Source organism: Haemorhous mexicanus, chromosome Z, assembly GCF_027477595.1.
Source record: "Haemorhous mexicanus isolate bHaeMex1 chromosome Z, bHaeMex1.pri, whole genome shotgun sequence".
Classification (NCBI taxonomy): Eukaryota; Metazoa; Chordata; class Aves; order Passeriformes; family Fringillidae; genus Haemorhous; species Haemorhous mexicanus.
In genome coordinates this window covers 45500118-45514323 of record NC_082381.1, presented here as the reverse complement: position 1 = coordinate 45514323, position 14206 = coordinate 45500118, and the positions used below count along the sequence as shown (strand labels likewise).

Genomic DNA, 14206 nt, shown 5'->3' with positions numbered 1-14206 from the left:
AGAAGAAGAAGAAGAAAGGCTGGACATGCCCAAGTCCCTCCATCTTGCCCCCAAAACCCCTATTCTATAAACCCCAAAAATCTATTTTTTCACCCAGTGATGATTTATTATTACACTACTTAAACTGCTGTGGCTTGCAGGTCTTCATATAAAGCTGGTAATTTGCTCCAGGGGTCATAATCAAATCCACAGGTGTTCTGGGTTGTGTGCCAGGGTCTCTGAGCCCCCTGGCAGGGGTCCTGGCAACTCTGGACACCCAGAGGGATGTCCTGAGTTCTGACACTATTCAAGCAGAATAGAGAAAAATCATGCTGTACAGGTGCTGTGTACACACAAACACATGTACAAACCTTGGCAGTATTGCTTTCTGTGTTCATCTGTAACTCAGCTGTTCCCTCAAGACACTATTGTAATATAAATATTAATTTTTCATAGCAGCTGTGATTCCCCCAGTGGGCAGTGTGATCCCAATTCTGCTGTCTCTCTGTTTGCACTGTTGTTCTCCTTGTTTTGCTGTCAAAGGCCATGTATGAGAATGTTTTGTAAATGGTGGTCACTTGAGATTTACTGAGGATTTTTCTGGACAGCCTTGTCTCCCTGCCCAGCTTTTTTTTTCCCATTGGAATTATACCAGTGCTAATTCCTGTGGTGTGTATTGTATTGTTCTTAAATAAGTGGTTTAGGAGAGATGGTTTCTGAAATCTGAATAGTGAGCACAGAGAGAGCGCTGGAGGAACTCAGTGGAGATGTTCACAATTAGCCAACTAAACATGCCTGCGCAGTATTATATAAAATTAGAAGTTTGACATGTTTGGGGCATTGGCTGTGTCTCTGGGCATCCTCAGGCCAAGGTTGATTTCCTGCCCTCTGTTCATAGCAAGAGGAAATTGCAAAGTAGCAGCTTGACAGAATGTCTGTTCACTAGACTGACATGGAATGTGATGTGCATACTCAAGAGAAGCTTATAAGGAGAGGACATAAGGCTGACCTCGCTTCCTTGCTAGAAATTGCTTCTGGGCAAACAGTGCATGACATGAACCTTCGTGTTTTGTTTGGACTCTTCTGTGAGGTTTGCAACATCTTTGCTCTTTCATGTGGCACTTTATAATCTTGCAGGCTTCAGGTCTTAATATAAATTTTCTCAAATTTCCTCTGTTAAAAATAAAATTTAAAAAAAATAGAGAAAGGCCAGACTCATTTGAAATGTTTGGTGGTGAGACTTTCTGGAAGAGAATCCTGCAGCCGTCACATGCAGCTGCATGGAGACATCCATCCATGGTACAGTGACTGATAAGAAAAGACAAATGTCATTCTTTGGTTTACCAAAAATGTATTTAGAAATACGCTGACTCTGGGTCATCAAGATGTGGGAAAGTCATTCTCCAGGAGTTTGAGAAAGATTAATTCAGCATGCCATTGCATTGTACGCAGCACTCACATCAGCCTTCAGCTGACAGACAGATCACAGTTTCTTTCTGCCTCCATATATATTTCTTGCCACTGTCTAGGTCTAACTTTAGAGAGCTGCCTTCCATTTCAGCTCAACCTGAACGCTGACACCAGCACATCATAGCACATGCTGTCCTTGACAGCTTAGGCAAAAATGGATGTTCCTACTCCCCTAGCATTCCCTACCAGTCAAAAAGAGTTGCAGGCCTTGGAGAAGGAATTTTGGCAGCACATTCATGTCCTTAAAGCTTTCTCTGAGACTGGCAAACTATGTGGAGACATTTCCGGTATGCTGATCAGTGCCTTTGGAGAAGCTGGCAGAGCCCCAGCTGTCAAGGTAGATTGCAGCCAACTGGTCTGGTAGGATTAGCAAGGATTACCATGAATACTTTCTGTTGGAAAGGAGGATTTATCAGCCAGGGCTGCTTCTGGGGCTGCCCAAATGTGGACTTCTTCTGAAATAGGTTTAGTCACCAGAGCAAGTTGTAGACATTGGATGCAGCTCACGGAGGAAGCTAGGAGGCAACAAGCTAAGTGATAGATGATACTGTCTCCAGGGAATAATATGAGGTAAGATAAAGTATCATGTGTAGGCCTGTCTAAGTCCATTTCCTGGCTCTGAGGTTTTCTCAGTCTTCCTGGATGATGGAGCCAGTCATTTCCCCCAAAACTACCACCAAGAAAATCAGCTTGTGAGCCCTTACAGGAAGGGGCTTGACTTGAGGCCTTGCCTCCTCCATCTTCAAGACAGGGTATGCCAGACTTCCTTGAAAAAGGCTTAAAGAATGCCCTAAGTGGGCATAGGCAAAATCTTTCAAGACAGACAGATGCCTCCAAATCTTGCTGAGTCTCAGTTTTTGAGAGAAGAAGGACATTTGGCTTTGCTCACTGCCGGCCCTTGTAAACCCCTTGTACTACAGATCTTTAGGTTGGCGGCTGCCCTTTGGTCACCTGTGCAGTAATGCTCTACCTTTCTGCAGGGTCTGCCAGACCTGTAGTGGGTTTTGCCCTTGTCTAGCTCCAGATAGAGGAGGTGGTCTGGCAGGACTGCTGGATAGCTGCCTCTTAGGTTAAGTGTCTGAGCAGCAGTGTGGGAAGTTGTGGGCTTGCACTAGCAGGACCTCCCTGAGAAAGGATGAGACATGCCAGAGGAGCAAGATGTTTTCTCCCACCTTCCAAGAGGTGGTCAACACAGCTGGTCACTTCCTATCCACTGAAACCCAACCTGGAGAGCCCCAGCCCAGCCTGGCTGAAAGCTCAGATACCTTTGGCAGTGGCATAGATTTCTCTGGCTCCAGTCCTGTTTGGTGTGCTGCCAGAGAAGTTCTGTAAATGAATTCATGCACATTAAGCAGCTCTTCTCTCAGGCGGGTGTCTCCCTGGATGTTGAAGTTAGTGCTATCCCTGCACATACTCTGCGTACTGCTAAACCTCATCTCGTAAATTGTGTTCAAGTGCAAGATCAATAGTTACCATGCCTGCAGGGAGTTATTTCACTGCTTTGCAGCTGACACACTTGGTGCATATTCCAGGTGAGACTGATTTCTGTGATACACTAAGGGGGAGAAATGGAGTCAATTACAGACTGCTTTGGCCTGCCCTTCAGAAAAAAAGTGATGCAGCCTTGGTGGAAAATCACTTTTCTTTCAAAAAGCTCCTGTCTTTCCCAAGCCGTTTATAGTCATGTGGGCTTTGGGTGGAACTTGTGGCTACATTATCGTGACCTTGTCCAGCTTCCGTCACTCAGAAGATCAAGGACTGCTTTCAGGCTGATGCTTGAAAAACAAGAGTCCCTAGTTTTGCCATGTGGTGTTAGGAGTGGTACTGTTACTGTGTCAGAAACCCAGATAGGGCTGTGCTTGCCATTTGTAGACCCTTGTCAGAGAGACATTAAGGAGTTTGCTGTAATTTTCTTTGTGGACTTGGTAAGGAGGCTTCTTTAGTGTGTGAGGGCTTGCTTAGGAGCACCTACAAAGGTAATTGGTGGAGAAGAATTAAAATCAGGCAGTAGAGGATGAGAACCTAAGTAGCTGAGCCGGTGGAGTTGGGGAGCTGATTATGAAGGATTTTTGAAATGAAGACAAATAATCCAGAGCTGTTGTCATAGTCAGATACTTCCTGCTTACATCTCTTCCTGTCAAGCTGACAGTAGAACTACTTCTCTCCTTTGGAAAGGCATCAAAACAGAGAAAGAAAGAAAGAAATAAAGAAAGAGAAAGGATAACATGTTAAAGGTAGTGGAAACCACAAGTCAGGTTGCACTTAGTTCATATACTCTATTACTACTTCTGAACTCTGGAATAAGGTTTTTTCCCTAGGCTAAGGACAAAGGAATAGTACATGCAGAAATTAAATGCCATACATTTTCCCCCTGCTATCTCCTGCAGGATGAATATAAGCCAGAAAAGGCTTTGTCAGAGGAAGATCTGAAGAATGCGGTTAGTGTGCACCATGCGCTGGCATCCAAGGCAACAGACTATGAGAAGAAACCCAATGTCCTCAAGCTTAAAACAGCAGATTGGAGAGTCCTGCTTTTCCAAGCCCAGTAAGTGCTCTCCTCATGCCACTCATTGAGGGGAAAAAAGTAGTGCTGAAGGAGGAATAAATTCCTGCCTGGACAGGTTAAAACAGGGGCTTAAGAGGTTCAATCTGTTTATTTGATCAGAAATAAGATTAAGTAGTAATGTGATTAGAATGCACAAGTAGTGCTTGAGAAAGAAACATTGGTTTTAAGAGGCTTTTTAATCTAGCCGAAAGAGGCCTAACAAGATGCAGGAGTTAGAAGCTGAAGCTCCAGGAAATTCAATTTGGAAGCAAGGCACAAACTTATAACAGTCAGGATGATTAATCATTGAAGCAAATGACCAAAGGCAGTCTTGGATTGTCTGTCTCCTGATGTCATCAAGTCCTAGCTGGATGTCTTTCTAGAAGATGTGCTGTGGTTAGAAACAAAGTTACTACTTAATACAAGGATGACTTGATAAAGTTTTTCATGCTGTGATATCCAGACATAACAGATGACCTGCCTTTTGCTTCTGAGCCCTTTTCTACTGAGATCCATATTAAACATCCTAGAGATCTGTGGTGTCCAGCACAACTGAGACCTTAGGACATCCATCTGAATCAGGGCATTAGTTGGCTTTGTCAGCTGTGTTACTGGGATTGGATTAGGGAAAGTTGTGTGCTAGGGTGAGATATGGACCTAACCACAAGCCAGCCTGTGACTGAGTTACTTAGCACTAACTGCTTGCAAACAAAGGCAAGAAGATGGAACAGACTCTTAAGACTTGTCCAGTTTTGGCTTTTCTGACTTTTAAAATACTATAGAAGGGATGGAAAGAGGTAGACAAGGCTGAGGCAGCAAGTGCTTATTATGTGTTGCTTCCTCAGGAGCCAAGAAGAAATGCAGACCTGGATCAATAAGATTAACTGTGTGGCAGCTGTCTTCTCTGCACCACCATTTCCAGCAGCCATTGGTTCTCAGAAGAAGTTCAGTCGCCCACTCCTGCCAGCCACCACAACAAAGCTATCTCAGGTGAGACATTTTTATACAGAGGGTAGATGATAATGATTTCTCTTTCTGTCCAGGCACTGGATGGTGGTCCTTGTCACTGTTTTATAGCTGTTGCTGCTGGCAGTCCTAGGAGGAGAAGGCTTGCATAGTAAATCTCTGCTCATTTCCTCATGCCAGATTTGAAGTGGGGGGAGAAAAGGACCACACTCAAATACAATTGATTTATATTTTTGAAGAAAATAGTACCAGATAAAGAATTTTCTTCTTGTGCTTATGGCCCTGCAGAGGACATTTCAGATAATGATTGATGGGATTTTTTTGGATTTGAGTATTTATGAATGCCACTCATTTCAGAAGAAGTGGGCATACTCCTGGTCTTTGGCTTATTGAATTGATAAAAAGTGAAAGCTGATGCATCAGACAAACATCAATTATATTTCTCCCACTAGATTTTCCAGAGTCCATTTATCAGCTCAGGGATTTCCTGTATAATATATATTTATAAACTGTGTGTTACATGAATCTCTTCAGTCTCCCTTGTGATCACAGAAGCTTCTAGCATCCCATGGCAAGGAGTTTCACAGCTCTACTGCTTCTTGCACAAACACACATATTTCTGCTTGTCTTAGACTGGCTGTGTCTGATGCTTGTGCCCATAGCTTTTTGTATCTTGGGAGATGCAATGCCTGCCTGGATTCCTCCTGCACTGGCAGGAACATCATACTGACAGAGTGACAGAGGTTATACTTCATGACATCTTCCTGTAGCTATTAAAGTGATTTGTCCATGCTGGATTGCTTCTTAAATGCCATTTGTTGGGTTTTTTTTTTACTGTCTTCATAGCTTAGCAACTATCCTTAGAAACCACTGTCTCAAAATCTGTATTTCTGTAAGGGTATGGGGATTTCAGGTTGCCCGTGCTTTTTCCCTCTCCATGACAGCAGCCTTTCTTCTTACAGTGTGGTGACTGACTTACTGTTTTTTGTTCTGGGTTAAAGTTATGTAAAAAAATTATACTAACTTGTCTCATCCTTTTGGTTTTAGTTTTTGCTCATGCATACCTTTTTAAAAATACAGTATGGAGCTTCTGTAATTTACCCCCAGTCACCAAGGGAAGCTTTTTTACTCATTGTTGTTCTGTATGATTGTTCCAATTAGCATGTTGTTTCCCAGTCTCATTGTTTTCATTTCATCTGGAAAGGGAAAGGATAGATTACAACCCTCTGGTTTGTATCTTGAAGAAGGAAAAACATGAAAAGTGGAATAAGATAAGCTGTTTTAGATAAGCAGAAGAATGTTAAGTGTTCAAAATAGATAAATTCAAAGGGAAGCAGAAACATGTCTGCTTTCATCTGTCAGTGTGGAAAAGCTGCCAGTATGCTGTTTCTCATGAAAAAAAAAAAAAAACCCAAATTGTCAGATGCCTGTGGTTGATGTTTACAATTTTATGGAATGAGTCATGATGGACACTGCTTCTTCAAAGGGTCTGTTCCTAGTCAACCAGAAGTCAAGGTGCAGTGAGGACCTAGCATGGGTAAGGAAGGAGAGGCTGGACATGATGACAGGTTGTGCAAGATCATTGTACCAGATTTTCTTTCAAAAGCGGAGTAGTATATGATCTTGGTTAGTCCAGCCAAGGAGGGATGTGACAAAGCTATATATAAAGAAACAACCAGTCTAGAAAAGACCTACTAGGGTGTTAGTTTTTTTCTTTTTTTCTGAGAATGCACAGCACATATAAAAGCTCCAAAGATGGTGCCCTGGAAATGATAAGTGCTGTATTAATAGGTGCTCAAAGACCTCCTGTCATCAGGCTGCAGAACTCACTACCACAGGATGTCCCTGGGACCAGGGAATCAGCACAATGTAAAGAGTAATTGGGCACTAATGAGAGAGCATGCACATTTAGGGTAGTAACTAACAGCAATAAGAATTTTTTGGCAATCAGTAGCAAGTGGTTTCAGCCCTATGATATTTAGGCAGAGGCAAATTATCCCAAATGTTTCTCTCTTCGGTTCTCCTGCAAAAGAATTGAAACACAAGATTAGCTGGGTCTTAGCTATCGTCATCTGTAGAAGTTTTCCCCCTTTCTGCTGTTTTCCACAGCTCCAGCTCAGTGAGCCAGGAGGCTCAGTCCCTAGTGTGACTCAGTGCAGTGCAGGCATATCTGAGCTAGGTTTGAAGCTGTGGGCTTCATTTGAGCTGTGGGCTGTGCTCAGAACCACACCATAGAGGGACAACACTGGCAGCTGTTCCCTCCTCTGAGATGAGGTGCCTACACAGGAGCTGACCTGGGTACTACCTCTTGGCTAATTCACCAATATCTGCATGATCACGTGTCTATTTTGGACTTACCTAATTCAAACATATTTTCATATCCAAGCCTAGAAATGGACAGAAGGCCATCCTGCAGGAGATGAAAACCTTCTGAGATGAGGGAAGGTTAGCTGACAGATGGACTGGAGGAAGTGAGTGGGCCTGGGTTTATGATAAAGGAAATTGCCTAGAAGGTGGGAGTAGCAGCTCCTCACTTTCTCCAACTGCACAGTGGGATAAAAAATGGTAGCAGCTTAGCAAAATGAGATACTTTTTGGGACTGGACAGCCCTTTCTCTTCTGAACGCACTGTATTGTTCTAAACAAATTGAAGCCACATACCAGAGAGCTTTTGGCAGTGCAGAAATAGAAGGTGGGGCCCTGACTTTGTGTATTTTCTATCTGGGAAGGAACTCCTTTTACATTTCAATAACCTCAGGCAGAGTCTTCACCTGTCTCATTTTGCCCTTGGTTTGTCTGCATACGCAACAGTCTTAATTAATTTACAAAAAAATGTGTTAGAGCAAAAGTGTCATGTTGTCAGTATTGCTTGGCAGCAAGCTGCTTCCGTTGCTCACAGCAAGGCAATGGATGACAGGTTTGCTCTCCTTCCCAGTGGCATCTGCTAGCTGCTGAGTTTTTCTGCAAGCGTGGCCACTTTGAGGGCCTTTGTGAGAGCTGTTGGTGGCAATGCTTTGGGATGACAGACCTTATCAATCTAAGAAAAAGAAACTATGAGGTATTATTGTACAGGAACCTCTCTGTTTTTTTTTGCTTATTGGATATTTTGGATTCTGTCACCTAAGTGCCTAATGTGTTTCTGAAGGATGAACAGCTGAAGTCCCATGAAGCTAAGCTGAAGCAGATCTCCACTGAGCTTGCTGAGCATCGCTCCTATCCTCCTGACAAGAAGCTCAAAGGCAAGGAAGTAGATGATTACAAACTGAAGGACCACTATCTGGAGTTTGAGGTATATATGGGAAACATTATTACTTTTACTTCTTGTGTATGGATGGTCTGATATTTGGGGTACAGTCCTGAAGTTCTTAATTTTTTACTTTACTTCCCTAGGAAGTGTGTTCTTGCTAGGCAGAAAAGTCACAGGAATTGCAGATGCTGGGATGTGGCTCTTCTTTCTGGTGAGAACTTCCTTAGTGAATTTAGCTCCCAGCCTATAACATGGATGATAGAAACAAGACTCCTGTCCTTCCTGATGTACTTGTTTGAAGAGATTGTAAGATCTTCATGCACAAAGTGTCTTGTGTTGTAAAACTGTGTTGCCTAGTGTATTGGAACCTCAGCCTATAAAGAATGACTGCATTCTGCAGGAATGCAAATCATGGTAATTGTCTTCCATTGGTAGGTTCTGAAGGAACTGATATGCTGAAGTTATTGTCATAGGCATGCCTCCCTCGTCAGAGCCATTTTTGTTGTGTACCACTGAGATGGATGTCAGGATGAGAAAGAAAACGGTAGAATTAAAGATCACAGATTGAGTGATGCAACTTAGGCAGATGCATTAGGAGATTGTTTTGAGTATCTGACAGCAGCTTTTAGCTATAATGGTGTCTGCCACATTTTAGGACTATGTGGGAATGAATCGGCAACCCAGCAGATGTCTGGCATTTGTTATGACTACACCTTTGAGCTTTTTCCCCCAGGACTGCGAGTCAATGTTGCCTTGGGTCTGAAAGGATCCTATTCTAAATAGGCACTGCCTGGCAAGGAAAATACGTAGTCTGAGGAAGAGCAGATAAGACAGATGAGACCACCAGAGCTGATGCTGGAGGCAACACAGCACAAGCCTCCAGAACTGAAGTAAGCCTTCTGGCCCGTGTTATCAGTTTCTGTTAGAGGGACTCTTTTTACTCCTGGACTTAAATCATTGTATACTTTTGCTTTTGCAGAAGGTTAACCACTGTGTAACCACTGTATTGAGTTTCACTTTCCTGTAGCAATGTCCATCAGCTGGGCTTTATGAAGGAGGAATCGTAATCTGACCAACATGATAGTCTTTTATTATGTGATGTTCGGTGTGATGGACAAGGGGAGGGAAGTGAATGTTGTTTGTTCTTCACTTTGACAAGAATTCTGACATTATCACCTCTAATGACCTTGTAGTCAAGCTGATGAAGTGGATTAGGAAGTTGACAGTGAGGTGAACAATCAAGATAAAAGGGTTGTGATCAATGGCACAGTGTCAGTTTTGAACAGAGCACTCAGATGTACAGAATAAGCCACACACTTTCTCTCTGGTGGGCATCTTGTAAAACTTGGAAGGTCAAGCATTTTCTTAGCTTTGGGATCTTGACACAAAATTTATTTTCTGTCACTTGTAGAAGCTTGGTGAGTTAGGATGAAATGTAGACTGGAGTGTTAAACATGTATAGAAAGATTCATGAGGGAGTAGATTGTTGTGGGTTTTTTTTTGTTTCCTGTGAATTTTAGCAGGGATAAAATTTATATTCTTTATCTTTTGAGGATATTCTTCAGGTACCTCAGTACAAATCAGAACCTGTATAGACAGGAAACAAAAGGTGTCCTCTTCACTAGTGATAGTCTTGAACAGCATTTGAACTGTGCAGTTCAGATAAGTGATCAGCTCTGCACAAGTGCTCATCTAAGCAGGCACATTGTGGCAACAGCTTTGGTTATGTGGGAGAAATGGTAATTCAAGGTGCTGTTTTGCTGTGCTGTGTTACCTTCACACTAAGCACAGATTTCACAGGCCATGTTGAACTATCAAGACACCGTTCCAAGGGTCATGAGAGCAGGCAGTTCCAAAATGTTGGAAGTCAAACAGATGAGGCAGAAGGCTAACTGGGATCTTCTTCTGGAGCTAAGGCAAAAAAGTAACATTTATGCTGAGTGGAAGCAAGGTCAGGTGGCATGGGAAGAATACATAGAGGAATGCTGCTCACCATTGTTACAAGAAAATTTATGTGGCCAAATCTCAATTGGAGTTGCATCTGGCCAGAACTATGGGGAATAAAAAGAGTGTTTTAAAGAGAGTGGCAATAAAAACAGTGTTTTAAAATATATTAATGGTAAAAGACAGTGTAGAAATAACATCAGCGTCTTACAGGATTAGGATGGTTCTCTCACAAACAGGGACATGGACCAGGCAGAGGTGTTTAATGCAGTCTTTGCCTCTGTCTTCAATATGGATGGCAGACCAGGGGGATCTCAGTGCCTTGAGATGGAGGGCCATGACTGTGAGAATGCTCCCATTTAACCTTGAAGTTGTGTGGGATCAGCTGGATCCTTGCAAATATATGGGGCCTAATGAGATTCATCCAAAATACCTCAAAGAGTTTTCTGATGACATCACAAAACTTCTCTCGATGTTTGAACAGTCTGGAGAGATCCCAGTTAGCTGGAAACTGTCTAATGTTTTCCCAGTTTTCAAGAATGGCAAAAAGGATGACACTGGAAACTACAAGTCTGTCAATCTCACTTCAGGGCCTGGTAAATTTTTTCTGGTAAAATTACAGAGAAAATTATTCTGGGAAGTACTGGGAAACACTTGGAGGACACTGGAACCATCATCACAGCCAGAACAGCTTCATGAGAGGAAAGTCAGGCTTGTCCAACCTGGTTTCCTTTTATGACAGGATAACCCACTTAGTTGATCAACAGAAGCCAGTCAGTGCAATCTTTTTTTGATTTCATAAAGCTTTTGATACTGTCTCTCTTGGGACCCTTCTGAAGAAAATGTCCCGCCCACAGCTGGTTAAACACATCATGTGATGGGTGAGCAGCTGGCTCATGGGTCAGCCTCAAAGGGCCACAGTGAATGGGGTGACATCAGACTGGTGTGACCTGTCACTAGTGGGGTTCCACAGGGATTCATCCTTGGCCCTGTGCTCTTCAACATCTTCATAAATGACTTGGACATAGAACTGGAAGGGGTACTAAGCAAGTTTGCAGATGATAGAGAACTGGGAGAAGCTGCTGACTCCCTGGAGGGCAAGGAGGCCCCGCAGAGAGACCTTGACAAATTACAGGGCTGGGCAGTCACCACCTCTATGAAGTTGTCCTGGTTTAGGGCAAATTTGGGAGAGAATCCCCAAGAAGGGCTTCTCCAAAAAACAAACCCACACACCCCTCCCCCAACCGGTTCGGGAAGAATTCCTCGGAGAGAAGTGGAAAGAACCTGTTTAATTGATAAGCACAGCACCCCCCAGCACACACAATGAACAGTACCGGATGACACCACTCTTCCACTGCTCTGACAAAGATGACAAATTCAGAAAAGTCTCTCCTGGGGGTTTGCTCTCTTATCAGTCCCTCCGGCGCTGAGGCAGCTGCTGCAGTCACAAGGTGTAAACTCTCTCTCTCCATGTTCCAAATCCCAGTCCGGAGCAGTCAGCAGGTCCAGCGGGGTGGGGGGAACAGTCCAGAAAGGAATTTGGACTGTTTAGCTAAATTAACTAATGGCGGGGGGAAAGAAAGCAAGAGCAAGCAAAGCAGAAGTGAAGCAGAAGCAAGAGCGAAAGCAAAAAGCAGGGGCAAGAAGCAAAAAGCAGCAACATGCACTGGTGCTATCTGGATGTCCCGCCAAGTGGCTGATAAGAGGCCAAAACAAAACCTTCACTCCACCAGTCTTAAAGGCACAGAACATAATATCCAGCATAAATTACACACACAGGAATGGGGATAACAGTCACCCTAGGACAGAAGTTCAACAAGTGAACTTCACCTGTTGAACTTCACACAGGGAAAGTGCCGGATTCTGCATCTCAGATGGGGCAACCCTGAGTGTATGGACCACCTGGGAATGAGAAATGGAGAGCAGAGCCATGGAAAGGGACGTGTTCATGGGCAAATTGAACATGAGTCAGCAGTCTGGCAGCCAGGAGGGCCATCTGTGTCCTGGGGTGCATCAGGCACAGCATCAGTAGCCAGGCAAGAGAGGGGTTTGTCCCACTCTGCTCTGCACTGGGGCAGCATCACCTCAAGTGCTGGGGGTAGTTTTGGGCCCCTCAGTATAAGAAAGGTATGAAGCCTCAAAGCCTCCAAAGGAGGCCAGAGAAGAGCCTTAAGGGGAAGCCCTATGAGGAGCAGCTGAGGTCTCTTGGTTTGTTCAGCCTGGAGGAGGGACTGAGGGGAGACCTCATTGGAGTCAACAACTTTCTTGTGAGGGCAAGAAGAGGGACAGGCACTGACATGCTTCTGAAGATGTGTGGGAATAGCCTGAAGCTGTGTCAGGGGAGGTTCAGGTTGGACACTGGAGAGAGATTCTTCTTCACACAGCAGGTGTTTTGGCACTGGAACAGGCTCTCCAGGGAAGTGATCACAACACCAGCCTGACAGAGTTCAAGAAGCATTTGGGCAGTGCTCTCAGGTACATGGTGTGATTCCTGTGGATGGTCCTGTGCTAGGAATTGGACTGGATTATTCCTATGGGCCCCTTCCAACTCAGTTTATTCTATTGTTCTGTGAGGCAGTAAAATCCCAAACCAAACCTAAATGTTGAGCTGCATGAAAATTTTGAATGGAAACTTTATGAATGGAAAGCTTCCCTTTAGAACAATGTCCTGTCAGGGTTGGCAGGAGTGGTGAAAGAGCTTGCTGCATGAGGTTAAATGAAAAGGGGAAGGGCAGGTGAGGGAGGATTTTCTAACTGTCTGTTTCAGGCTGAGACAGCAGGCTAAACCTAGTGTCTGTGTACAAAGGGCCATGCTGATAGATCTTGGGAAACACATCAAAAGGGCCTGTGAGTCCCAGGTAAGGTAGCAACATGGTACCATTAGGAAGGAAGATGCCATTTTCCTTTTCTGTAAGTCCATACAATTTCTTTTTGTTCACTCACTGGTGATGCCTTCATTCTTGTTCCTGGCGAAAGACAAGTGAGATGGAGGGGAGGTGAACCATGAGGTAAATGGTCCTTGTTCAGATATGCAGCCAGTAGCATTTGTTTTTGATGGTGTCTTTGCTTATACATACCATGGAAGGAACAGCTCTCATTGCCTGCTCTCTGAGGAAGTACTGCATCAGATTGCAAAAAATTTGTTGCTTATTGAGGAAAACTTGGAGAAATATCTTTTGAGTGCTGTCAGGTGAGAGGTGAAGCCAGAATGCTGATGTGTAGCTACTTCATACTTCTTTATAAAATGCATTCATTCCTGAGAGATAATGTTGCAGAAGCTTTTGAATGGTTTCAACTTCTGTGGTTTTATTTCTTGACAGAAATTTCCAAATTAATGTCTTTTAAGGCAAAATTTCCACTAGCATTTATCTAACTTCAAATGTCAGGTCACTGAAAAACCAACTTTGTTGTGGTTGAAATCAAAGTAGAAGTGTGTTGATTAATTGTAGTAGAAATCAAGGGTCAACTAAGTCCAGGGGAAAATGGCCATTTGCATACATGCAGGTCCTGGATTTCCATTCTGATTGCCAAGTCTTGAGACTCTGGTGGTGTTTATTTGACCAGTAAAAGTATAAGTAGTAAAGCCCTCCTCTCAGTTTCATGATATTATGCTGTTCCCAAGCTAAGAGCTGGCTGGCCTTTTGCAGAAGTGTCTGGTTCATTTTGTGATGAATCATCCATCAGCTCAGTGCATCATCGTCAGGGTTCTTCTTGCTGTTTCTCCATTTCCATTTTTATTAAATGACACATCTTACCTGCTTCATGTGTTTGTCTCTCACGTTGTGGAGCTCCATCTCCAGATAAGGAAGTCATAGGAATGCTTATTTATTTAATTTGTAGGAGGATTCTGTTATGATTCTCCTCTATGAGGGTTTGTTTATTCAAAGGATTCTCAAAAGCCCGTCATATTTTCTTCTTTTTTTTCCCCCTTTATATTCCACACTTCAAAGCGATTACCAAGCTTTTTGACTTCCTGCCGTTAAATAAATGTTTTTACCAGAACTTTATAATTTTATTAGAAAATGTGAAATATTTCCTTAAATACTTTTTTCCTCT

General features: G+C 43.4%; 1 protein-coding gene across 2 annotated transcripts in view; it reads left to right on the top strand.

Moving 5' to 3' along the window:
- The window catches only part of PSD3 (pleckstrin and Sec7 domain containing 3), a 117048-nt gene that overhangs the window by 92464 nt on the left and 10378 nt on the right, over nucleotides 1-14206 (top strand). For both annotated transcript variants that reach the window (XM_059874028.1, XM_059874031.1), the window contains 3 exons: nucleotides 3837-3994; nucleotides 4840-4984; nucleotides 8105-8248. In XM_059874028.1, the coding sequence (XP_059730011.1) occupies nucleotides 3837-3994; nucleotides 4840-4984; nucleotides 8105-8248 (447 nt within the window). The remainder of the gene's footprint in view (nucleotides 1-3836; nucleotides 3995-4839; nucleotides 4985-8104; nucleotides 8249-14206) is intronic.